This window comes from Eleutherodactylus coqui, chromosome 1 (genome assembly GCF_035609145.1).
Source record: "Eleutherodactylus coqui strain aEleCoq1 chromosome 1, aEleCoq1.hap1, whole genome shotgun sequence".
NCBI lineage: Eukaryota > Metazoa > Chordata > Amphibia > Anura > Eleutherodactylidae > Eleutherodactylus > Eleutherodactylus coqui.
Genome location: NC_089837.1, coordinates 165,490,241 through 165,518,185, shown reverse-complemented (window position 1 = coordinate 165,518,185; position 27,945 = coordinate 165,490,241). Strand labels below are relative to the sequence as shown.

The window sequence follows — 27,945 nt, the reverse complement described above, 5'->3', positions numbered from 1 at the left end:
TCATCTGGTGCTGCCATCACATAGGGTGTTCAAAAGTAAGGAAACTTTTCCCTGAAGCAGTTTGACAAATCTGTGAAAAATGTCCATGATATCTGAAGAAATAGTGGAAAGTGCTTCTGAGGAAACAAAAGATGCTTCTTCGGTGATATCGGTGTCGTTATTAACTTGCCTCCACGCCTTATTAACGAGGCCTTTTACCGCTTTCAGATTGCGTGTGAGTTGTTTCAGTTGCTGAGACATACATGCCGGAGTCTTTACATGTTGTGTGACATTCAGAAAAAGGTTTAGATGAGAAAGAACCTCATTTCCTTGCTGGGATATCTGTTGAGAAACACAGTGAAAAACTAATTAAATTTTTTTATAATTGCTCATTGTGGGTCTAGAAATTATAGGCTGGGTTCACACTGGGCGGATTGCCGCGGAAATTCCGTCTGGAGATTCGCCACAGCAAATCCGCTTGCAGACGCTAATCCCGGGATTAGCCAGCCATGTGGACGAGATTTCTCAGAAATCTTGTCCCCACGGGAAGGGGAATCCGCTGCTGCAGCGCGGATTCGCTGGCCGCAGTATGTTCATTTTTTTCCTTCCTCTGCTGCGGCCGCGCTCTCCTCTATGGAGAGTAACTGGCACTACCCATAACTTTGTAGGTTATACATGTGACAAGACACCCCTTGAGTGCTTTATTTAGAAGATGCGATCAACCAACAAACAAGTGTTCGTTGGGTGATCGCTGATTCGTTGGGTGATCGAACTGACACATGGGCCAACAGTCGGTCAAACAAGCATCCCGAATTGTTGGCCTACCTCTTATTGTTGGCCTATGTAAAAGGGCCATAAGAAGTGTTAGTTTCCTCCATAGAACTCAATCAGATTGCTATTTAAATGTTGATTAGAATTAATCTGATTGGTTTCTATGGGCAACACTGACACTTTTTTGTAAAAAATAAAATACAGTATTAACCCTTTCCCGTTCCAGGACGTACATTTACGTCCTGGAGCGTCGGGGTATGTATGCAGAGAGGTCGCATATTGTAGTTCCCCAGGGGCACTTAAAAGTTAAGTTAAAAAAAGATCTATAAAGCTTTTTTTTATTTGTAAAAAAAAACAAAACAAAAGTAATACAAGTTTAAATTACCCCCCTTTTGACATATCTGGGCAATGGGTTATACTCAATATTCAACCCTTTTGGTTGCAAGGTGTCCAATGCAATGTTTCACCAGGCCTCCAATAACTTCAACCGCCTAGCCCTATCCCCTCCCCTGATGTTTAGAGAAACCGAATCTTTTATCCTAAATCAAAGTTTTTAAACACCGGCAGCCATATTGATGAAAGGCATAGCCTTTCTATTGCAGCCTTTTGGTGAAATCTCACGCATGCCGGAACTTGGTAATGTCTCGCCCCCCATAGCTTTAGTTACACAACTTTTTACACTTGCATCCTGATTAAAGGGTCCTCTAAGGTTAACCCTTGGTGAGTTTTTAATTGATTTTAATTAATGTCTGTTGGTGATTGGCTAAGATTTTATCTGGTATGCATTTATACTCTGTGTTGTTTCATTGTTGGCATGGACTGGAAAAAGACTGCTTGTCAGTCGAAACGTCGTCTGCTTGCGCACTTTTTTTAAATAAAGATGGGCACTTAACCATGTGAGTACTGTGCTTTCTGGAATCCCTGATGCAGCTCTAACTACATAAGGACTTTATTGGGTTATATAGGTCTTGGATCCAAACTTATTTTTTTGAGCCTGCATCATTTGCCCAGAATATACCTCCCCTCTGACTGAGGTGCGTTTAAGTGCTGTTGCCACTATTTATTGTTGCACCTTTTGCCATATCTGTAATAAAAAAATCTAAATCATAAAATAAAAATACATATTTGGTATCGCCGCGTCTGTAAAAGTCCGATCTATCAAAGTAGCACATTATCTACTCTGCATGGTAAACGTCGTCTGAAAAAAAAAAAAAAAAGAACGCCAGAAATGCACTTTTTCAGTCTCACAGAAAAATACGCAATAAAAAGCGATTAAAAAGTCGTATGTATTCCAAATTAGTACTAACGGAAAATACAGGACATCCCGCAAAAAAATGAGCCCTTGCTCAATTACGTTGACGGAAAAATAAAAAAGTTATTGTGCGCACAAGATGGCCGCAGAAAATAATTAAAGAAAATTAAATGTCTTTGAAAAAAAAAAGTAGTATAGTAAAAAAAACTATATGAGTTTGGTATCGTAGCAATCGTACTGACCCATAAAATAAAGTTATCATGTCGTTTTTGTTGCAGTTTGTGCACCGTAGAAACAAGACGCACTGAAAGATGGCAGAATGTTGTTTTTTGTTTTTTTTTATACCCCATTAAGATTTTTTTTTTAGTTTTTCAGTACATTATATGTGGTGCATTAAATAGCACCATTGAAAACTACAACTCATCCCGCAAAAAACAAGCCTTCATACAGCTACATCAATGGATAAATAAAGGAGTTATCATTTTTTTAAAGGGGGGATCAAAAAACGAAAATGTAAAAAAAAAAATGGGCCGCATCATTAAGGGGTTAAGGGTGTGTTCACATGTTGTGGAAACACTGCAGAAAATTACAACCTGGGATTTGGTGGCATTTCCACTGCAGAAGATTTCTCAGCAGAAAGACAGCATTTCCGCAACGTGTAAAAGAAACCGTAAAACAGTCTTTATATATGAGGTCCAATTTGTGCCTTTTTTTGATTACAGACTTACATTTTTTAACAGGGAGACAGGGTAATAAATATTTGGTAAGAAACATACACCGTATCATGTCTGTATGTGTGTTACTCACCGTTATATTCTGCCGGTTTGCAACTCTAACTTCAACATTTGGAATAAAAATTGGAGTTAATAGTGGTTTTTGATCTTCACATTGTGCCTGAGGAGAAAGACTATAATGAGATTAGAAATGTGTACAAAATTCAGATTTTAATGTGTGTACTACACAAGGGTTACACGACAACTTTGGCCGTAACAGGAGTGCAAAACCAAAGATCACTGTATAGCCCTACAACCTTGCGTTTTCATTAAAGTCGGTAGGGTTGGCGAATCCAACCTCAGTGGATTTGTTTCCCATCGTGGGAACCTGCAAGTTGCACTGCAAAGCCATTGATCGAGCAACCCCTATCGTAGCCAAAGTCATTGTGCAGTTCTAGTATAAATATATAATCATCTGTGTGTCAAACTGAGTTGAAGTATTACGAATGTGAATAAATTCCAAATTTTGAAATCCATGGGCCTTAGACGGATATTCTGGAGACAGGAAAATTTTTAAAATTTTGCCTAAATGTTTCCACTTATTGCCAGTATTCCAAACATCCATCTAAATCATCAAACTGAACTCCAGTTCTTGTTTTTGTGGACCTGTGCCACTGCTGCTTTCCACATAGCTTCAGATTTCCACATTGTTTTATAAAATGTCCGCTAGGAGGGGGAAAAAACTTAATTTCCCACAATGCCCCATTGCCAGTTACTGATGATGAGTGCACATTCAGGACTGCCCAAGCTTCTCATCATTACAGAATTTGAAGGCACTAAGCATGCCTGACCAGTAAAATAGCGGAGCATACAGGTCGTAAGCATTGGATGCCAATGGAGAACTAAGCAGGGGGGAGACCACAAGTAAAGCAAAATTTTAGCAGTTTTGTAAAACAAGCTATAACATTTGTGAGGGATTAGCGTTTAGGATCGGTTGCAACCTGGGCATAATCAGTCAGAGACAGGGACACATAGGATAAAGTCTTTAGTCCAGGCTTTGCCTGGGTTTATTTCCAAGCAAACAAAAGCAAAATACAGGCCTTAACATCAGGCAAACACAAAGTAAATCCTGCTCGTCTGAGCACTTACTATACATGTAGCGTCCCTGTCTACACACTGGTAACAAAGTGGCTCCTGCACACAGCCAGCCAGGACTCTCAGACCTGCAGGGGTCTCAGCTCTCCTCCTGGCCCTGTAGGCCCAGGCTTTATATGGCCTGGTACCAGCCCCACCTGGTACATGGGAGTGACCATCCCACCCTTCACTTTGGTCACTCTAGGAAAAGCCGGCCCGGATTATGTGGCTTGGAGCCACTTACATACTACAGCGTGTTAGTGGCTTAATGCTACTAACACTATACTGCCGGCTTCCTCCACCGAGCCCAGGCTGCTCGGTGGCACGCATCTGCCCAAGCGCTCCCCAAGGCAGCATAGGAGAGCATCCTAGGTGACACATACCTGCCCTCCAGCACCTTGCCGGTCACCGTCTCACACATACCCTCCCCCTCTGTTCGAGCCTGTGGGGTCGGACACCTTTCGCCGTCATGCAATGCGTCCTTGATAAGGCATCGGCATTGCCCTGTAGCTTTCCGGCCCTGTGCTCTACCGAAAAGCTAAAATTTTGAAGGGTCAGGAACCATCTAGTGACTCTGGCATTTCTTTCTTTTGCCTGTGACATCCAGGTTAAGGGGGAGTGGTCTGTGATCAGCCTGAAGTGCCTACCTAGCAGGTAGTATTTTAGGGATTCCAGAGCCCACTTGATGGCTAGGCACTCCCGCTCAACGATACTGTAATTTTTTTCCGGCGGCGTGAGCTTCCTGCTCAGATAAATTACGGGATGTTCCTCTCCCTCCACTTCTTGGGACAGAACTGCTCCCAGTCCCACATCGGATGCGTCGGTTTGGACAATAAATTCCCTTCTAAAATTGGGTGTGACTAACACTGGACGTCTACAGAGGGCCCGTTTTAATTCTTGGTACGCCTTTTCTGCGTCAGGGTTCCACTTGACCATGACTGACTTACTGTTCTTGGTCAAGTCTGTTAGGGGCGCTGCTATGCTAGCAAAGTTTTGTACGAACCGCCTATAGTACCCTACAATGCCTAAAAAGGCTCTCACCTGCTTTTTAGTTGTGGGTTGTGGCCAGTTCTGAACGGCTTCAACTTTGTTGACCTGGGGTTTTATAATACCCCTACCTATTACATACCCCAGGTATCGTGCTTCTTCAAGACCCAGGGCGCACTTCTTTGGGTTTGCTGTGAGCCCTGCTTTTCTAAGGGAGTTCAGTACTGCCTGTACCTTGGGTAGATGGCTGTCCCAGTCTTCGCTAAAGATGATGATATCATCTAAATATGCTGACGCATATTGACGATGGGGTTTGAGTATGATATCCATCAATCTTTGGAAGGTTGCTGGGGCTCCATGCAAACCGAAGGGTAGGCAGATGTACTGAAACAACCCTTCTGGTGTGGCAAACGCAGTCTTTTCTTTCGCGCTCTCTGTAAGGGGAACCTGCCAGTAGCCTTTAGTAAGGTCGAGAGTGGAAAAGTACCTGGCATGACCCAGTCTCTCAATTAACTCGTCCACTCTCGGCATTGGGTATGCGTCAAATTTTGACACGTCATTTAGCTTCCGGAAGTCGTTACAGAAGCGCAGAGAGCCATCAGGTTTTGGTATCAGCCCGATAGGGCTGGACCATTCGCTTTTCGACTCCTCAATTACTCCGAGGTCTAGCATTTTCTTGACCTCCTCTGAGATGGCTCGTCTGCGGGCTTCTGGAACCCTGTACGGTTTCAACTGAACCTTTACCCCTGGTTCAGTTATAATGTCGTGTTTTATGACACCAGTACGCCCTGGTATATCAGAGAACACATCTGAGTTACGTTGTATAAATTCCCTCGACTCTTGTTGTTGGGATTTGGACAGGGACCCTGAGACACACACCTCTGGGACCGCACCATGGGGGGTGCTCACTGCAGTCAGGGCTTCTCTCTCCTTCCACGGCTTAATTAGGTTTACATGGTACAATTGTTCTGGTTTCCGCCTACCTGGCTGGTATACCTTATAATTTACCTCTCCGACTTTCTCAATTATGTCATAGGGCCCTTGCCATTTTGCTAGGAATTTACTTTCTAGGGTGGGCACCAACACTAGTACCCGATCCCCAGGGTTGAAGGTTCTCACCTTGGCGGACTGGTTATATACCCGGCTTTGGGCTTCTTGAGCCTGCTGTAAATGTTCTTTAACAATGGGCATGTCCGCCGCAATTCGATCTTGCATGAGGGAGATGTGTTCAATAACACTCCTGTAGGGGGTGGACTCGTGCTCCCAGTCAATCTCTCTTGGGCGGTTGCCCTTAGCAACGGTTCACCAGCTGCTGCAGCAAAATGTCCATTAATTGGTGTATGCCTCTTTAAGACCGCTGCCCGCATCCAAACACCATATGTGAGGGATTAGCGTTTACGATCGGTTGCAACCTGGGCATAAGCAGTCAGAGACAGGGACACATAGGATAAAGTCTTTAGTCCAGGCTTTGCCTGGGTTTATTTCCAAGCAAACAAAAGCAAAATACAGGCCTTAACATCAGGCAAACACAAAGTAAATCCTGCTCGTCTGAGCACTTACTATACATGTAGCGTCCCTGTCTACACACTGGTAACAAAGTGGCTCCTGCACACAGCCAGCCAGGACTCTCAGACCTGCAGGGGTCTCAGCTCTCCTCCTGGCCCTGTAGGCCCAGGCTTTATATGGCCTGGTACCAGCCCCACCTGGTACGTGGGAGTGACCATCCCACCCTTCACTTTGGTCACTCCAGGAAAAGCCGGCCCGGATTATGTGGCTTGGAGCCACTTACATACTACAGTGTGTTAGTGGCTTAATGCTACTAACACTATACTGCCGGCTTCCTCCACCGAGCCCAGGCTGCTCGGTGGCACGCATCTGCCCAAGCGCTCCCCAAGGCAGCATAGGAGAGCATCCTAGGTGACACATACCTGCCCTCCAGCACCTTGCCGGTCACCGTCTCACATATTATATTGCATTATCACCTTATAAAAAGTATCCTTTTAAACCTGTGACCCCTGCCATCCACGGCTTGACGCAGATGGTTGTGATGCAGTGATGTCACTCAGTTTGGATTTTCTGTGGCTCCATAGCACAAAGTTGCTGGGGACCCCATTTGTTGTAATACAGCCTCCTGCACACAGGTCAAAATTCACATGCAATGGTTCCACAGCCTTTTTGCAGCGGTGATAAATTGCCACATTTAAGCCTCACAATAAGGTTAACTGATTTCAATAAAGAGGGGTTTACCAGCTGTTAAAAACTGATGAGCTACCACAGATTAGATCATGAATACCTGATCAGCACGGAGAGTGCAAGAACGCAACCTTGCAGCATGTCCTATTTTTGGCTGATCCTGTTCAAGAATTGCCCATTACTTCCTATGGGAGGCAAAACAAAATAGCTTTGCATTCGCATGTAAATGCAATTTGCATGCAAGTGCAATGCATTTTTCTATTTTTACTATTGGAACAACATGAGAGTTGCATGCGCATGAAAATTGCATGTACAGCAATGTGAAGTGGTTTTCTCGCAAAATGCATTGCAATCACAGAAAAATTGCAAGCACTTGCCTATGTAAATGCAGCCTTAGGCCTTAGTCACACGGGCGTTTTTTGCTCCGATTTGCGGATTGCATGACGGATGCGCATCCGCAAATCGCGTGACCGGGGCCGAAAAATCGCCCGAAAAAACTGCTCCTAGCCGCGTTTCAATAGAAGCGGGCCGCAGCTGTCCAGCGCATTGAATTCAATGGAGCCGGCAATACAGCCGGCTCCATTGAAAGCAATGCGCCGCGGGCGATGTCACGATGAATTGTTGGGAAGGGCTTAAATATATAAGCCCTTCCCTGCAATTCATCCAGAAATGTGTAAAAATAAAAAATATATATATACTCACCTTGTCCCGGCAGACGGAGTTCAGCGCGGCCGGCCGGCAGTGGGTGTGAGTGAGTGTGAGTGAGAGCTGCCCCTGAGAAGAATAATTTGTCTAGTATATGCTCTCAATGGGGTCGGCGCTGCTGCCGCCGGCCCCATTGAGCGCATATAGAGAAGAGAACAGGAATCGCAGATCGCAGATAGGTGCTTCAGGCAGTGGTGTTTCAGGCAAAATTCTATTGATGACCTATCCTCAAGAGAGGTCATCAAGATTGTTGGGATCTGCTGCTCGGGATCTCGGCTGATCAACTGAGCCGAAGATAGTGCTCTGACCCCGGTGTAGTGACCGACATTTGCAACTGCAGGCAAAGGTCGCAATGATATCAATGGCAGCTGCACCTGCAGTTACAAGTGCCGGCCACTACACAGGGGTCAGAGCAGCTTCCACTCTGATCCTTGTGTGTATTGACACTGACAGCGGGTTTCAACTGTTGATGATGACCTATCCTAAGGCTAGATCATCCATAGTATTTTGCCTGGAATATCCCTTTAAGGATTCGTCTGTAATCAGTATGAGTCCATAGTAAGCCATAGGTGCTGTATTACAGATCCGTACAACATAGATCTGGTTGAATGCTTGAACACGTACCAAGATTTTTCTGCTGTATTTCCATAACACTTGCTATATCTATGATTGAATTCAGTGTGATAAGGCAGCATGTGTGTATCTAAAATACGAGCACTGCCTTGTCTACATGCTGCTCCTGCCACTGTGTTCATACCCCTATTCGTGTACTGCTTAGATCACCACCCCTTTTGTCATATCACTGAGTTCTTGCCCCTTCACACAAGCATCTCCTCACCGCCATCCTCTCCATAGTCCTGGTTCGGTTCACAAAGACCAGTATGAAGCGATCGTCACAGATTATTTTGGATGTTCTGCTCACGCCAGGGCTCAGAACAAGAATAATGAGAAGATAGACTCCTACGGGGAAATCAGAAACCAATATTTATGTAAAAATACAGTTAATCTCCTATAATTACAGTTACAGAAATCTAGAAAGAATAATTAAAAGTTAATCAAATGTACTTGGAAGCAATATTTAGGAGTAATGTTAGTATACATATTTCTATTTAGCATCTAAGAATAAGACCACATTGTAACTGGTGCAGTTGACCATCTGCTCCGGATCTCTCTGCAGTACGAGGGTTCACCAATAAGGTCTAGCAGAGGTGAAATCAACAAGGTCAACATAAACCAAGTCATGATGCCAGAGAACTAGAAATGGGATGGCTGCATTCATGTGATAATGTGAAATAATCTGTAATATAGCTTAATAATTAACAAGTCTATTAAAAGCCATATTCTAGAACATGTCACACATCTGTATGGAAATATGTTTCATGGTACTCATGGTATAACTGATGGGAGAACATCATTTTCTTTAAGCCCTTATGCCAAAAAAGCTGGTACAAGTGCGTTGATAAAACTTCCCTTATATATCTATACTTTTGAGAATGATACTGTGAGTCTTGAATCACTAGTGCTAGTAATAAAAATACTCAAATTATCCTATGTATTTGAATCCCTTCTTGTACCATGCCATAATAATACAGTGTTCTGAACGGGTACTTCCAACCCCATGATGCAGTATTAGGGCTTAGTCAGACGGGCGTTTTTTGCCGCGATTTGCGCATGCGCATGCGTCCGGCGATTTTTTAAAACCATTGCTTCGCAATGGTATCGGACACATGAGCGCTTTTTATGCGCTCGTCCGAAAAATTATAGAACAAAAAATCGCAGATCGCACCTATCTGCGATCTGCGATTCCTGTTCGCTTCTGTATATGCGCTCAATGGGGCCGGCGGCAGCAGCGCCGACCCTATTGAGAACATATAGAAGACAAATCATTCTTCTCTGCCACAGCTGTAACAGCTGTGGTAGAGAAGAACAATGTTTGCCCATTGAATTCAATGGAGCGGCAATACAGCCGCTCCATTGAAAGCAATGGGCTGCCGGCGTGCGCGGGGTTAATTGTCGGAAAGGGGTTAAATATATAAACCCTTCCCTGCAATTCATGCTAAAATGTGTTAAAATAAAAAAAAATTGTATACTCACCTTTCCGCTGCAGCCGGAGTCCAGCAGCGGCCGCTGTCAGTTCTCCTGAACTGCTTCTCGGCACTATTCAGCCGGCGGGGCTTTAAAATCCCCGCCTGCTGAATGATCTGCTCTGATTGGTCACAGCCTGACCAATCAGAGGCCGGTTTCACTCACACACCCATTCATGAATTCATGAATGGGTGAGTGACTGCTGCCTCTCAGCGCTGAGCCAATCAGGGGCAGGTCTGACTCACATCCATTCATGAATTCATGAATGGGTGTGAGTGAGGCATGCCTCTGATTGGCTCAGCGCTGAGCCAATCAGGGGGCAGGTCTGACTCACACCCCCTTCACACCCACTGCAGGACGGCTGCCCGGAGCTGCAGGCAGAAGGTGAGAATGCAATTTTTTTTTATTTTAACACATTTTAGGATGGATTGCAGGTAAGGGCTTATATATTTAAGCCCTTACCGACAATTCATCCCGGGCTCGCCCGCAGCGCATTGCTTTCAATGGAGACGGCTGTATTGCCGTCTCCATTGAATGCAATGCGCTGGACAGCTCCGGCCCGTTTCTAATGAAACGCGGCTAGGAGCAGATTTTCGGGCGATTTGCGGGCGACTTGCGCGCACCGGTCACGCGATTTGCGGATGCGCATCCGTCATGCGATCCGCAAATCGCGGCAAAAAACGCCCGTCTGACTAAGGCCTAACATGTGGGCATGCTGCAGGCTCAGTAACTGTGCCCGAGCTATAAGCAGCATGTGCAGCTCCTAGCGATTCTGGCCTTTAACATGATACCATAACCAATGCTCTATACCTTATATTCTAACAGCAGCACTCCCATTATATGTGTCCTTAGTAGTGGAATTGTGAGAGGTGAATATACACCAAATTTATGCATGAAGCCTGTATTTTGTACCTGTCAAAGGTTTGGCCCTATGGTTGAAAATATGTTTCTGATTACCTTTAAGACATTTTCATCCAAAGATTTAATGCTGGAAATGAGTTACTTAAACAATATTAATAGTGTGCTTGATGCCAGAATAATAAAAAAAATATTCAGCAAGTGTTTTATTTAAATGGCTTTCCAACAAAAAAAATCATAGCTGGAGAATATTGAACTGGAATAATTAAAATAGGTTGTCACTAGAGATGAGCGAACCTACTCGGCCACTCCCCTTTTTCGACCGAGCGCCGCGATTTTCGAGTACTTCCGTTCTCGGGTGAAAAGATTCGGGGGGCACCGTGGGTGAGTGGGGGGATGCAGCGGGGAGTGGGGGGGAGAGGGAGAGAGACAGGGCTCCCCCCTGTTCCCCGCAGCTACCCCCTGCTCCGCCACGCCTCCCCCTGCCCCCCGGCGCCCCCCGAATCTTTTCACCCGAGTACGGAAGTACTCGAAAATCGCGGTGCTCGATCGAGTAATTACTCGAAACGAGTATATTCGCTCATCTCTAGTTGTCACATCAAGATCACCCTTGTTGTCTATCAGGGCGCAGGCTTGGCTATCTCCATTGGTCGCATTGAAGTGTATGAAGTGGAGCTGCTCGTGCCTGTCCTCCGCTGCCCATACTTTGGGATGCACCATGGATGCATTCTTGATCCCAGTTTTAACACTCAGTTCTAATCAGTTGCATTTTGATAAAATAGGTTGAGTCTTTTTTGGTTGTAGCAGTGAATAATATGGCGACAGACTACTGTGTATTGTTAGTTTAAGAAATTAAGATTAGAGATGAGCGAGCATACTTGCTAAGGACAATTGCTCGATCGAGCATTGTCCTTAGCAAGTACCTCCCCGCTCGGAAGAAAAGGTTCGGCTACCGGCGCGGGTGAGAGGTGAGTTGCGGCAGTGAGCAGGAGGGAGCGAGGGGGAGAGAGGGAGAGAGAGATCTCCCCTCTGTTCCTCCTCGCTCTCCCCCACCGCTCCCCACCCCCCAGCAGCAGCCGAATCTTTTCTTCCGAGCGGGCAGGTACTTGCTAAAGGCAATGCTCGATCGAGTAATTGCCCTTAGCGAGTATGCTCGCTCATCTCTAATTAAGACCAATCCGGAAAATTACAAGTTCTGGAAATTTTTGAACCATTTGGAATGTAATGTAATAAAATAAGGCATACTTGCCCATTTGAGCGCCCAATGCTCCAGCCCAACTGCTTATCTAGTCTTCATCGAGGTTTGTTTACATGGCTGTGGTGGTGACGTATACATATGCATACACAATTGCTGCAGTTGATCACTGGTCTCAGCAGCCTTTTGCTGTACATTGCTGAGGCCTGTCATGTAGCAGTTACATGTATATGGGCATGTCACCACTGCAGCGTGTAAACAAAGCCCCACAGGGACCACCAAAGCCATTGCCTTGGATTAGTGGGGTCTCACACAGGAGAGTGTACCTTATTATATTATTTTAGATTATTCCAAGCAGTTAAAAAAAGAGTTACAGCAAAGCCTAGTTGGGTGAACAGCCCAGAGCCCTACGGTCTATTTAATCTGCTCCTGTTATGAAGGAGTTTGCAGCTAAAACATACTCTTCTGGAAAGACTTCCCATAATATTTTCGAGTGTGCATTTGGGAATTTGTCCATATTCAACCAAAAGAAAGTTTGTGAGATCAGGCGCTAATGATGCCTCAGACGGTCTGGATCATAATTAGCGTTCCAATTTATGGCAATGTTTTGATTGGGTTAATGTAAGGGCTCTGTGCAGGCCTGTCTTTGGGGATTTCATGGTTATGTGCTTTATTTTGCACTTGTTTCAATAGGTGTGACTAAAACAAATGTACTCAATTAAGTAGGGGCATCCAAATACATTTGGCCATATAATGTATTCACCCAATAACACATATCAGGGTTCAGCACACAAAGTAATGACTGACAAGCAGAGATGAGCGAGCACCAAAATGCTCAGGTGCTCGTTACTCGAGCCGAGCTTTTTGTAATGCTTGAGAGCTCGTTTCGAGTAACGAACCCTATTGAAATCAATGGGAGCCTCGAGCATTTTTCAATGCTGCTGGCACACCTGAATTGTTTTTCAGGGAAGGGCTTTACATATAAGGCCTTCCCTGAAAAACAATCATTTTAGTGTAAAAAAAATTCATACAGCGAGAGCTGCCTGTGATTGGGTGAGCACCTCAGCCAATCACAATCAGCTCTTCCAGCAGGCGGGGGCTTTTAATCCCCGCCTTTTGATAGATCAGCACTACAGAGACGGGGACAGTGGAGAGAAGAAGCGGCTGAGCCCTGGCAGCTGAAGGGAGGTGAGTATATATTTTTTAGTTTTTTACACTACTTTTACTGGTTTTTCAAGGAAGGGCTTATATTTAAAGCCCTTCCCTAAAATCCAATAACAGGGAGTCAGCAGCAGGATCCTCTACTGCAGCTGTCATGTGTGACAGCTGCCGTAGGGAATTGAAGAATTTCTCTGCTGCATCTGTCACAGATGTGGCAGATGTAGGAGCAGGGAATTCTTTTAACTAGCGGGGATGAAGGAAACATCTGCTGCATGTGACAGATGAGTTCTGCATTCTCGCAGGGGACACAGCAGCGGTGGACAGGTAAGTTTTTTTGTTTTGTTTTTACACTAAAATTATTGTTTTTCAGGGAAGGGCTTATATGTAAAGCTCTTCCATAAAAAACAGTTCAGGGGTGCCGACAGACCATTGTCTTCAAGCCGCGGCTCCATTGAAAACAATTTAGTGTGTGTCCTGTCCATCCGCACTATATAACAAGACTGCACTGATTTTACATTGTCTATTTTTTGCTAAAATGTATGCAAAATACTATTAGGGAGGAGAGTGTGAAATTTTCTTGAGCACCCAAGCACCGCGTGGTGCTCGCTCAAGTATGCTAATGCTCGAACGAGTATCAAGCTCGGACGAGCATGCTCGCTCATCTCTACTGACAAGGCCTCTACAATAAAGGGATCACTAAGTATAAGAACATATGAAAGAGAAAAAGACCCATCCTCCAAAATCAAATGTGAACAGTGAATTTATTACTGCAAGGTGGACCAAAGATATGGAGACACCTGAATAAATAGATAAAGGTGTGTGGGAATGCCATGCTGTGTGTGGCATGTTGCTAAGGGGAAGCACACAAGGGCGTGAAATTTGGGCTGATATTGCACTCGCCAACCAGCAATTTAACCGCGGATGTGAGGCATTTATCAGACAAGAACACATTGCACCAGTGAAGCATTAAAGCTCCCATTGAAATCAATGGGTGATGCATTCCGAGGAATGTGAAACGATAGGACATGCCGCGAATATGAATCCATTCAAAAGAATGGGGTTGATATTCATGCAAGAAAGTACAAATATCGCATGATTTTCTTGGCCTTGTGAAAGCAGGCTGAGGCTTCTTTCACACGAGCACATAAATGGCGCGTTTTTTATGCCCAGGCGTATATACACGCCCATGAGAGGCATTGATTTTCAATACACTCATTCACATGGGCGAATATACGACGCATTAATACGCCGGCAGTGTAAAAAATAGAACATATATGCAGCCGGTGCATATACGCTCAGCCAAAAGATAGTTCTGGAACTATGTTTTGGCCAATATACGCCGGTGGGTCCCATAGACTCCTATGGGAGCAGGGAAAGAGAAGGGAGGGGAAGGCATTTTTGCAGTGTCCAACGCTGCGAAAAGCTTACAGGTGCCTCTATATAGGCACTGGAAGGCATCCCAAGGATTTTGGCAGAGCGAGGGAATTCCGTGATGCGGCGTATTTTGTCCCTAAAAACGATGCTCACGGTTGTGTGAATGGATGTGAAAACGTTGACCGTGATCACAGAAAAACGCCCTTTCAGGTGCTTATAAGGAGCGGGCATGAAAACGTAAAAATGCCGTCCCCGTTTAAGCGCTTGTATGAAAGAAGCCTGAATGTGACATACCTTTATTCCTGACAAAGTCATCAATTTTCTCTTTGTTACAGACACAGATATGGCTACGAAATTAACACTCAAAAAAACAGCAAAAATCGTGCTGATCTCCAGGGAGCACAGTATCCGAGTAATTGCAGTGGATTTCAATGGTCAGCGGCCTAGCAGACTACCCATCTATCATGGCACATTGCTTGCCAAATTTTGCAACAACGATTCTGTGTTGGACCTTCCAAAAAGTTGGACCTGTCACAGACAAAGCAACAACAATGGCACTCAGTATCTGTCACAGGAGAGCAGGGTGAGTTATACCACCATCGAGCAAATACTGGCGGCGCTCGAATAGCACTCATACAAGATCCAGTTGTTGCATCTTTGCAGAATTGATGTCACAGCAATTGCAACGGGACCCATGTTTCACAGGCAAACTTCTGCAGGAATTGGAGGTGAACAAACAAAACCTTCACTACTAGTTAGGCACAAACCCACAGTGGACAGATCCTTCCAAAATGGTGGGTGCACAGAAAGCCATGGTGTGGTGCAGTGGCCCTTTTTTCATCACCCTTTAACCTTACTGCTGCCAAGTATTTGCATTTGTTATATGACAATGTGTTCCTATTGAAACGTGCAATGAAGATGGCACATTACCAGTATTCTTCCAGCAATGTTGCCCCCCACATTATGGACATGATGTCAGTGAGTTTTTGGATCGTCAGCTTCCAGAGAAGTCAATTGGGTATCCTGCCCAGTGGAGTTGCCTCCATGTTCTCACCCCCTTGAATGTCTACCTGTGGGGTGAAGTCAAGTCCAGGGTTTACGCAGTGAAAATCCAGATCATGGCGCAAGAGCAAATCCTGGATTCCTGTGCAAGGATTTCTGCTGTGGTGTTGCGCTCAGTGCATTATGAATAGGAGAAAATAATAGCCTTGACCAGTCAAAACAATGGGGAGCACATTGAGCATATCCTGTAGTGGGTCGTTATTGTGTTCCATGTTACAGAAAAATTGCTAATAACTTTTTGTAGGAATTTGAGCATAGATTCCACATCAAATTCTCTATCAGATACATACACACCTCCCCGTAGACTTGGTTTCAAGATGGCAGCTTTGAAAATGGCCACCATGTTGGACACTGCCCCTCTCAGATATGCTCCATACCTTTGGACCACCATAAACAATAAAATATATTGTTGTAACTTTTTTTTTCTTGTACAGTTTCTATTTTTAGTGATGTTTTTTATGACACTTATATTTAATTATTTTTCCTGTTTTCGAATAGATCCATTTCAAATACCTATGACAGTAAAGTTGTATTTATACAAATAGTCATACCAAATCAGTAGAACACTCAATGTTTCCTTCTCCCATATGACATAATCCCAAGAAAATGTTTGGTAAATTGGCCAAAGTGAACTACCATTGTTATTTCTCATTTTCATAAACAATGAAGTCATTGTCACAACTTCTCATAATGCACGTTGTCTGTTTTGATATCACATCCAGGCCTGATTGTGAGGTGAAGAATGTGATTTCACGGGATCTTTGACAAACATTACTGGAAGTGTCTTCTTCCCCGCCCCATTAGCTTCCTGACCGTATCTCTTCCAGGAAACTTTGGCCATGAGCAGATTAATTGTTTCCTTTCAAACTTTTTAAACATTACCAACAATAAAAAGTGTGTTTTTTTTTGCTTTCATATAACATAAAAGAGCTTACCTATGAAGTTATGTAGAGCATGACAATCCAAATATTAGCCAAAATATAGCAATTATTTGCCTCAGTAGTGGTAATAGTCCATGTTAACATATTGCTTAATATGTTTATTACTTATAACAATGAAATAAATACAAAAGGTGTCAATTATTTTGATACACCAAAGATTGCTGCGACCAAAAAAGGTCCTATGTAATAGGAGCATATAATCACATATCAAAAGTGCCTCCATTCCTGCGCCTCAGTTTGAGAAGCACTGATGTACAGAACATAGTCATATGAATGCTCTTTATTCTAAGGTTAAAATGGTTATCACCACTGAAGTGCATCATTTAAGGCACAAGTGTCACACACAAGGCCCGCCGCCTTATTTTATGTGGCTGGGGGCGTGCTGACTGCTGCTCACCACTGTAGCGATTACCAGCTGGGGTGCCGCAGCTTCCCGCTGGTAATCACGTTGGCAGCACTGATCCCGGCACACACTCTGACGTCAGTGTGCAGCCGGAATCCTCCTCCCCTGAGTCCCCTGCTCCTCAGTTCTGCAGGTGAGAGGACAAGGGAGGAAGCATTCCGGAGTCACACATTGACGTCAGTGTGAACCCAGGCTCAACGCGAGCAGTGGAGGAGCGGCTCTGACTGCAAGGAGGAGGTAAGTATATGCGTTGGGGGAACTAATATTACTGAGGGGTATAATAATATTACTGTGGGGGGTTAATATTACTGTGGGGGGGGGTTAATATTACTGTGGGGGGGTTAATATTACTGAGGTGGGTTAATAATATTACTGTGGGGGGTTAATATTATTACTGAGGAGGGGTTAATATTTTTACGAAAGGGGTTAATAATATTACTGTGGGGGTCACTATTACTACTGGGGCCACTGTGGCGGTTACTATTACTAATTGGGCCACTATGGGGTGCCCTTTTACTACTTGGGCCACTATGGGAGGGGGGCAATATTATTGCTGGGGCCACTATAGGGGGCAATATTATTACTGGGGCCACTATGAGAGTCACTATTACTACTGAGGCCACTGTGGGAGACGCTATTACTAATTGGGCCACTATGGGGTACACTGTTACTACTTGAGCCACTATGGGGGGCAATATTATTACTGGGGACACTATGAGAGTCACTATGACTACTGAAGCCACTGTGGGAGTCGCTATTACTAATTGGGCCACTATAGGGTACACTGTTACTACTTGGGCCACTATGGGGGGCAATATTATTACTGGGGCCACTATGAGAGTCACTATTACTACTGGGGCCACTGTGGGGTTCGCTATTATTACTGAGGCCACTGTAGGGAACACTATTACTACTGTGACCACTCTAGGGGTCACTATTAGGGCTCGTTCACACAGGCGTAATCATATTTGGTTCGCACAAATACGCTGCATATTTGCGCAATCGAAAATCACTTATGCCTGTGTATTTGCGCACGTACAAAAGAATGCAGATGGGCCCATTGAAATTGTACACAAATATGCAGTGAATACATAGGTTTCCTGTGCATTCACTGCGTATTTGCGTGGCCTATTCACTTCAATGGCCTACTGCAGTGCACAGCAAAATAGGTCATGCTATGGGAAAATATACATTTATGTGAATGAACTCATTGAAATCAATGGCTTCAATTCACTGCATATTATGTACACAAATACGCTTGTGTGAACAAGCCCTCAGTAAACAATCTTACAATTACAATCAGACCTTTGAAGGTCACCATAAGGGTGGACATCCACTGGCATTTTTTTCTCCACTGCGCTATGAGAGTAAAGTTAAAGTCTCGCAGCGCAGTGCGAGAAAAAAAACGGCATCACGCTGGGATATCGCCAGTCTTTTCAATGGGGCCAGCGGCAGTAGCGCTAGCCCCATTGAAAAGAGATGGAGAATGCTGGGGACTTCTGCCACAGCTGTGGCAGGAGTTTCCTTCATCCCCGCGGGTATCGCAGGGACGAAAGATCCTCTGCCACAGCTGTCACAGCTGTGGCAGAAGTCCCCTGCATTCTGTCCTATTGCTTTCAATGGGATCGGCATTGCTGCCAATCCCATTGAAAGCACTGCTTTGTACCTAGCCCCGCTGTATAATTATCGGGGAAGGGCTTGAAATATAAGCTCTTCCCCGATAATCAGCAATAAATGTAAAAAAAAACAAAATTACTCACCTCCCCAGCGCTCAGATGCGTCCTCTGGCTGGCTCCCCTGCACTGCTATGAAGCTCTTTCAGCAGGCGGGGATTTAAAAATCCCTGCCTCCTGAAAGGGCTCTGCGGATTGGCTGAGGGCTCAGCCAATAGCAGCTAGTGCTTAGCTATTGACTGAGTGCTCAGCCAATGACACATAGCCCTTAGCTATTCATTCATGAGGCTGTGCCTCCTTCCTATCGCATCGCAATGCACGAGGTGGCGATTTTCGTGTGATGCGTTTTTAACATTAGAAACTCCTATTAACTTTCGTGCAAGAAAATCGCGGGCAAGTGTGATGCAGGATTATTCTCAGGGTGGCTTTACACTGGCGAGGGAATTGCACGATTTCCCAGTGCAGCAAGGCTGCGAGAAATGGCTCCATGCACATTTGCGATGTTTTAATGCTTGCGATCTCACCCATTGTTTCCAGGGGACTCTCTGCGATGAGGATTTTCGGGAGGATTTAAAATTAAGCCCCCGCCCACTCGAAAATAAGAAATAACTGTAGAAAAAAAATAAAAAAGAAGAATGCATCACCTTGGTAGCGCTGTCATCTCTGGCACATCTTCTTGCAGGCTCACGGCACTGTTCTTCTGCTTCTCTTCTGGCGCTGTGACCAATCTAAGGCAGTGCTCAGCATTAAATGACAGCCTTAGGTAAGTAATTTCAACTCCCCTCACAGAACGGAACTGTGACGGTAGGTGAATCTTTAACTTTTTTTTTACTTTTACATGATTACCGTGACCAGGAACTGCATACCGCCCCCCCCCCCCCGTCTGCGCATGTGCCCGCCATTTTACGTCTGTAGCGCATGCTCAGAAGGCAACGTCAGGTCCTGGAAGGACCAGAACGCCGCGGGACATTGCTGAGGACAGAGGTCAGTAGTTCAGCTATCCTCATAGATCCAATCAATGATGAGAACTGAAACTTTAACTTTTTTCACTTTTTATTTACTTTCATGTGATCACCGTTGTCCATTGGAGAATGTCGATCGCGTGACCGGGGATCACCTTCGGCAGCTGACAGCAGGGAGATTTCACGCTCAGAACCCCTGCGGCTTTAATCTACACGGTCAGCATGTTTTTACGGCCCTATGGATTAAAGCCCAACCAGCCAGGGCGTAAAAAGGCATATGGTTGCTCAATAAGGCGTTAAACCACAGAAAGGAATTTTGCGCATGCATATGAACTGTCCCTGTGTGCACAAAAAGTACACTATTATGCACCAACAGACACACAAATCTACCTCGCAAAGCCTCATTCACTGCGCAAACACCTTGAGCTGAAGAGCGCACAATTGCACATACACTCATGTGAAGGAGCCTTAACGCGGGATTCACTCAAACATACTTGCGCAGCATATTATGCATGGAAATTAGCGTTTACCATATGCATATTTTGCGTGTGTTTTTTGTTCTCACCCGATCTTCAAGAAAAAGTGTAATAAAAGCTATCAAAAGGTTATATGTAGTCAAAAAGAATACACCAATAGAAACTACAGGATGTCCCTCAAAAAATGAACCCTCACACAACTTAACAGAGAAATAAAAAGGTTATCGCTGTCAGAAGATGGCGCCAGGAAATAATATTATTATTTTTTAAAAGTAGTGCAGCCATAAAAAAACCTTTGAATATTGTCGTAATCATAGCAATCTATAGAATATAGTTATTGGAATATAGTGATTATGTCATTTTTGCAAGTTTGTACGGTGTAAAAACAATATCCCCGCAAGGATCGTGGAATCACATTTGTTTTCCATTTCACTTCACTTCGAAATTGTTAAACATTTTTTCATTACATTATATGTTACATTAAATTTTTTCAAAGTAGGGTAAAAAGGGAAGAAGAAAAAAAAGGGGGTTGTGTCACTAAGCGGTTAAATGGTCGCTATGTTTTCTAACAACTTGTGCTTGTTATAGAAGTATGATATTAAAGTGAGTGGTCTCCTTGTCCCCTGTGAACACAACAGTGGTCACAGTAGATGCTTATACATGGAATCCTGATCATTGTCTAAAGACCGTTCTCTTGCTTTGAGATAAAGAAGAAATCAGGATCCTGAAAAGATTTTTTAAATGACCCATGCAACTACCATATCTTGGGGGCAGCCTCCTCGGATACAATCTTAATAGTATGGATGAAGGTGTTTACAGTTCAAGAGACATATAGTTTCAGAATCCCAGCAAAATGTATTTTCTGGGTATTAGCAGCTATTTGGTTATGCTTGAAGAATCAATGCTTCTTATGGTCCGAATGATGAGATCATCGAAAAATGGCAACCCCCAACATGCAAAATATGCTCACCTAAGCAAAATATGATGGCCATATTCGGTGTGCATAGATAACAACATTTTTGCACTAAAATATGAAGGTCATGAATTTCCCCTTGCAGTTTCCTAAGGGCAAATATAACTAGAATAAACATCATGCTAAAAACAGGTGATCCTGCATGTACTCAGCCTGCCTCTATCACATGGTCAGGAGGAGGGTTATGTTGGTATAGGTGGGACATGGTAAAAGTGCAGTGCCAATGATAGATTATTTGGCAGAATTCCAGAGGACTACATGTGTATGCAGGAACTGTCCATCCTCTGTGTGTCTCCTTGCAAACCAGCTTCAAACTGATCCAATCCATAGAATCTGGTATTTCTATTTTTTATATTTTCATAATTCTCTTATATACATGTTCCTTCCTGTGTATATTATCCTCTTTTTTTATATTTTTTTGTAAGCACTAATATTTTTAGCAATAACGTTTTGACCTTTATGAGCTAGTTGTTGCGGCTCTATAGGATCCTATAGACACTGTAAAGTGTGCTACTTTTGGCTGCTGGAAAGCTGGTAGGGTCAGTTTCCAGTAAACCGGTAGAATCCAGGAGCCTGACCCGGCCTTGTAGTTAAGCGGTCAGTGGTGGCAGCGGGTGCTTTTGGGATACATAAGACCATGTTAGGGTGTGACCTATGCTCCATCCTGCAATGGGTGTAGGAGTGCAGGAATGGAATTAAATCAACCATTGTGATTATGCCCTGCATCATGAGCTGCGAGTCCCTGGATCTGTGTCAGTGCTTATATGATAGCCAGTGCAATAAATAGCAAGATTTACTTTATTTGTCTAAAATAATGGGGTGGATACTTCTCCCTTCCTCTTAATTTGCTTTCCGTGGAGGCTGGGCACACAAGACCAGTCGGATTCTGTATGCGGTAGACCCGCTGCGGATTCCGGCTGTGAACCCGACTGGCCAACCTTCGTACCTTATATAGCTGTATTGAAGATGACCATGTGGCTCACCAACGGTCATGTGCAGTAACGGTTTTGTTTTTCTATTGTTTGTATTTCCCATGCCATCGCTAAGCAATGACACGGGTACTCATAGACCAAACACAATGTTGATTGCGGGTTGGATGGCCTCCATCGACTTCAATGTCATTTTTTTCTCCATAGTGTCATCTCTCCTACTTCTATTATCACCATGAGTAGTATCTCTCTCCCCAGTATCATCTCTACTCCCCGCAATCTTATTTGTTCCTCACAGAATCAGCTCTCTCCCAACTCTGTTATCATTATCATCTCTTCCCCAGTGTTATCTCTCCTCCTACAGCATTATCTCCCCCCCCTCTGAAAGTATCAACTCTCTTCCCCACCTCTAATACAGTATCATCACCACCATCACAGTATTGTCTCCTCCCCTAATATCGCTTCTCCACCACCACAGTATTATCTTTCTCTCCCCCAAAGAGTATCCTTCCCCCAGAGTATTATTTCACCCCTAGTATCATTTCTCCTCCCCCAGTATTAGCTTTGCCCTGGATTTTATCTCTCACTTAGAATATTATTTCTTTCCCCACCCACAGTATTACTTCTCCCACTATAGTATTACCCCCCATCACCTCCCACACACGATATTTATTTCTTAGAATTTACCACCCTCCATGTTTCCCCCTACTAAAGTTCATTTGCATCAGTATATTGTGGTTAATTATGTGATAATCTTTTTGTCACAGATGATTTAGTAATCTCTACTTTATAATCATTATGTTCTTATTGCAATGGAAATCAGCTCTGGAAATACTGACTTCCTGATGGGCCTCTGTTGGGCTAGTGTTCTACACAGCAGCCGATCAGAGGAGGCCGAGCTGCATGAGGAAGAAGATAGCAATAATGGGAACCAACGATGAGAAAGGAGATGTGTTTACATGGAATGATTGTCATTCAGATGAACGAAACTCAACGATAATTGTTCAGTTTAAATGCAGCCAACGACTGAGTGACAAGCAACAATCGTGAGGTTCTCGCTCCTCATTCACTTTCGGCTGACATAAAAACCAGCGCAGGCTCGGGCACTTATTGTGCCATTTAACCCTTCCCAATCCAATTTCCCTGCCACCTACACACTCCCTAGCTCTTATTTCTTTTGAGTGGGAAAGCGTGTTGTTGATTCCTTGGAATTGACCAAGAGAAACACATAAAAATGACCTATCACAATGATTTTATTAGCAATTTTTTTGAAAATGAACAATTTCCAGCGCAGTGCTGGCCCTTGTCTGACAATAAGATTTCTCTAGCTCCGATTTCCGGTGAGGTCCAAAACATGTTTTTAACAGTATGTAGAACAAGTCTCCGATGTCCGGGGCTGTTCTGCATATATATGCTACAGTATTCAGGACAGCACTCTGATGTCAGAGGCTGTTCTGAATATGTATGTTACAGTATATAGGACAGCGCTCCATTATGCAGAGGCGTAACTTCAAGCTCCTGGGCCTCAATGCAAAATTTGTAACGGGGCCCCCAACTATAATGCTTTATTCATACTATTAGGCTTACTACATGGAGAATATAGGCCTTATTGCCCCCTAATGGTCCTGAGCTCGGGTGTAACCGTATTCCCCGCATCCCCTATAGTTAAGCCCCTAGCTTCATGGGACAGCACACGGGACAGCACTTCTTGCTGCGTGTGAATGCTCCTCGCTCAGTGCTTCACATAGAATGTAAAGCACTAAGCAAGAAGCCTGCGCGAACCCAGTGAGAATCTGCCTGTCGGCGACGTCAGCGCTCGTGCAGTCATTTAACCGACTGTCAGCCTGTTTAAATGGCACATTACCCTTGTTGCTGGATTCAACAGATGAATGGACAGATGTGTGAACTTTGAATTCTGTCCCTTGTAAGAAATAAAACAAATAAAAGTGGGGATTTCTACCTTTTAGTTTCACTCATGTGCAGTTCGATGGTAAATGAAATTTTTAAGAAATGTTTTCTAATCCTATGATTTTCTATAAGCGGAAACTCTTTATCTTACTACTGACCTTCAGTGGCTGGTCTGAATAAGTAGATGGAACAAATGAGGTTTTCCTCCGAGCCCCACATCCTGCTTGATGCGCAGGAAAAGTATTATCTGTGCTACATTTTTGTTCTTAAGATTTTGTTTCAGTTTTAAGTCAGATGCAAATACTGTAATGTTTTTATGTCATGTCTGATCCAAGGGAAATATGAGATCTGATACTTATCTACTAAAATATGCAGTTATATGACATACTGTATATGACAACAAAACAGTCCTTTAATGAAGTATTTAAACATACATGGCCCCAGGGACCAATACTGATCAGTACAATGTAGTGGTGTCCCCTTAATTGATGAGACAGACACAGTGCTCATCCATATGGGAGGCTATGACTTGTATTGTAGCTTATACTTTTCACTCTATTGTGTGCAGATCAGTAGGGGTTCTGGGAGTTGGACCCCACTAATCAAATATAGTTGCAAGAAAAAGTAAAGCCCCATTTACACGGGACGAATGTTGAGCAAAACGCAGCAGCACTAGCCCCATTGAAAACATAGGTTGAATATCACGGACTTCTGCGGCAGCTGTAACAGCTGTGGCAGAAGTCTACCATGCTATCCCATTGCTTTCAATGGGTTCCGCGCTGCTGCCGGCCCCATTGAAAGCAGTGGTTTGTGGCAACCCCTGCAGTATGATTTTCAGGGAAGGGCTTGAAATATAAGCCCTGCCCTAAAAATCATCATGAACTGGTTAAAAAAGAGAAAAAAATTACTCACCTCTCCGCCACTCAGACGCGTCCTCCGGCTGGCTCCCCGGCACTGCTGTCCAGCAGTTTCAGCAGGCGGGAGCCTCCTGAAAGGGCTGTGCTGATTGGCTAAGCGCTCAGCCAATTACAGGTAGCGCTGAGTTTTGGTTAAACTTTTTGGGTTTTTAATTTAAACTATTTTGCGTGGCCTGTTATTTATTGTTTTGTCTTTAAACAGGTCGTGGCTCAGTATTAGTTTGGATTCTTGGTCACTCGTTAATCTTCTTGGCCGCAGAACGAGAAAAAAATACGACCGGAGGGGTGTCAGCTAGGCATTTCCAGAATAAGGCGATTCTTCACTGGCTGGGATTTAGATGCTTGTTGTGGGGTAGGGTCCTTCCAGAGGTAACACATTTTGCAGAGTTGGGAAGGGCTCCTGATATTTTAGTTCTACATATTGGGGGTAATGATCTGAGTGGTCGGGCAGCAAGGGAGATATGCAGGGACATCCAACACGATTTTCTGAGGTTGAAAAGGTTGATCCCAGGTAAGGTTATCGATGGTCCGGGATACTCCTTAGAAGGTTGTGGAGGATTGCCAGGTCAGTTGAAAAAAATTAATAAGGCTAGGGTTGAAATAAATAGGCACATATTGGCATTTGTATCACGAAATGTGGGGGTTTGTGTTATGCATGTTAACTTTGGGGGGTTTGGTGGTTATTGGTCGCAGGATGGGGTCCATCTAAATGATATGGAGATGGATATGTGGACATTGGCACTACAAGAGGGCATAGAGAGTGTGCCTCTTGTGGTGTGCTGTGCAGACTTAGGTTGTAAGTTGCGCTTTCTGTGATGGGCGGGAGGGTCCTTGGAAGCAGGTTTTTTATATTGGGCAGTGGGAGTTTGGTGGGTACGGCCTCACCTTTAAGACTTACCCCCCTTTTTTTCACCTTGGTTGGGTGTGGTGCTTTGGGTAAGGCCAGGAAAGAAATACCAGGTGGCCTGGATCATTTTTTGATTTTCTAGCCTCCTATTGGTGGGCTAGTGGTGTCTTCGAGCCGGGTGTACGGTTGGAGGCAAGGTAATGCATTATGTGTTTAAGCACTAGATCTTTGTGGCTCCGAGGACCTCTTCTCCTTACTTATGTAAAAAGTTGTTAATTTGTATTGTTAATATGTTTAAATAAAATGGCTGCTATAATCAAAATATCCAATATTGATTTATGGTCTCATTTCATCATTGGTTAACAGTAATAGGGTGGGATGGGTCACAGCGGATGTGACTCTAGCATACCCGAGTCGTGAGTCATCTCCACACACAGTTTCTTATGACCATGTGGCTGCTGTAAACCATATTTCTAAATGCTGTTAATAGAGCACAGCAGCAGCTCAGGCAAGATGGTTGCTCCCATAATCATGTACAGAAAATAGAATGAAAATTTCCACAATCAGAAAATAAAAACATATTAACAGAAAATATTATGTGTCAATATCCACTTTTAATTAGTAAAATTAATATAGCTAAAACATTTCTTTAAGTCACAGAGAGCCCCATTAAAGACAATAAACCCATGTCCATAACTGCTATGCTTTCCATTGAAGTTGGCCCATGATCGTCTATGTGAAGCATTTACTCAAAAAGTGTCAATGATCATTTTATCTATCATTGGTCAGAAAGTGGCACAGTCAAACAACTAGTATCATCAAATCTGGCAAGTACATTTTTTCGTCAGATATTTGAAAAGCACTGGCTTAAGGAATAATCATTCACGTTGGAAATTGGCCCAAACCATCCAATGCATCAGATTTTATTATAGTATCTGGCTAAAACCATTTCCTACACAATTGCAATATAGCCAGGATGTACAAGATGTATACAAGAACCTATCCCATGACTGTTATCTCATTCCAGAAAACATATCTGACCAATATTTGCTACTCTATACCTATGATAATAAACAAGTTAACAAACAATTCACAATTTACAAGTTTTACACCTTTTGCCTTACTGATTTTATCTCTGATTTTTCTTGCACATTTTATAAAATAACTGAAGCAGCATGGCAGCTCAGGGTTAGCACTGTTGTTTTGCAGCACTGGAGTTCTGGGTTCAACTCTGACCAAGGACAACATCTGCATGGAGTTTGTATGTTCTCCCTGTGAGGGCTTCCTCTAGGTATTCCCCTTTCCTCCCACACTTCAAAAACATACTAATACGTGTGTTTAGATTTTTGAGCCCCAATGGGAACAGAGCTCAATATCAAGTGAAGACAATCTGCGTATGAACTTGTTTGATAAATGGAGACATTGAAATGAAGTGTGGAATAATCATAGTTACTGTAACTATGTATTTATATGTGCACTTTTTTGGATACATTGAAGGGATGATCCAAAAGGTACAAAAAGGCTTCCTGGCTGTTCAGGGTAAAAGTTTTGAACTACTATAAAAATGGTTGGATTAGTAAGAATATGTACCGCAGCATCTTAATAAAAGCAATGCTCTTCCAAATTCCAAAACAATTACAAAATAATCAAATATTACAGACAGGAAATGTCATAGTTCTGGGTCTGAATCCGTAATACTTACGATTTACATCCATCCCCAGCCAGTTCTTACATCGTTTCCATTGTTGTGTTGTTGGAAGCACATATATCCATGTCCCAGGTCCATTTATATTGCAAAAAGGAAGTACTTGTTTAATAGAAGACAGTGGGATGGAAATTTAGAAAATGACTCAATTTATGGGAAAGGCTGTAACATTGAAAATAATTGGTTCATATGAATTCCAATGATAAGATTGAAAAAATAATACAGTTAGGAATTTTCAAAGAATTACAGAGGTGATAATGACAGCGGTAGACATGAGGGATGAATGGGAGAGAAGAAATGTGTTAGGATTTCAGTCCGTCCTTAGGAACAAAAAAACTGAGCAAATCCTTGCCAAACAACAGAAATATCCACATCCTGTTGTTCTGAAAGATGTCAGGGCATTGGGCAAAATGAGACTGTGGTCCTATGTGTGACAGAGAACATATCTCAAAGACATTCCGGCTGTCATGATACTGAGGAAGGAACAAAAGGAGGAAAGAAGGCCATGTTTTACATATTCACTGTGTCATTTTTATTTTATTCAGTAGCACATATTGTGTTCACAATGCAAGTGTTACAAGATACAATGCCAAGGTTTTCCTTCATTCTAATCTTATAGCTGCAATTCTTCTACAAGTTTTTACAAAGAATGACATTATTACAGTTCTGAAAAAAAGTTGGGACGCTGTGTAAAGAAAAAAAAGAATGCAATGATTTGGTGATCTCATAATACCATGGTGTT

The 27,945-nt window shown here is 43.5% G+C and overlaps 1 protein-coding gene across 1 annotated transcript; it reads right to left on the bottom strand.

Moving 5' to 3' along the window:
* LOC136632240 (erythropoietin-like) lies at positions 1–27,313 on the bottom strand. The gene is made up of 4 exons (XM_066607020.1): positions 27,201–27,313; positions 8,573–8,694; positions 2,810–2,896; positions 1–321 (listed from the first exon to the last, which is right to left on the bottom strand). Exons 1-4 carry the CDS (start codon positions 27,211–27,213, stop codon positions 1–3), a joined length of 543 nt encoding a protein of 180 aa, XP_066463117.1. The 5' UTR covers positions 27,214–27,313.
* Between the last annotated feature and the right edge of the window lie 632 nt (positions 27,314–27,945).

Bases quoted from the DNA above. Each gene is read 5' to 3' on its own strand.
- LOC136632240 (XM_066607020.1), bottom strand. The intron at 2,897-8,572 runs GTGAGGAGATGC...CTTTCTCCTCAG, and splicing joins GGACTATGGAGAGGATGGCG to GCACAATGTGAAGATCAAAA. The intron at 322-2,809 runs GTGAGTAACACA...GTTTCTCAACAG, and splicing joins CAAACCGGCAGAATATAACG to ATATCCCAGCAAGGAAATGA.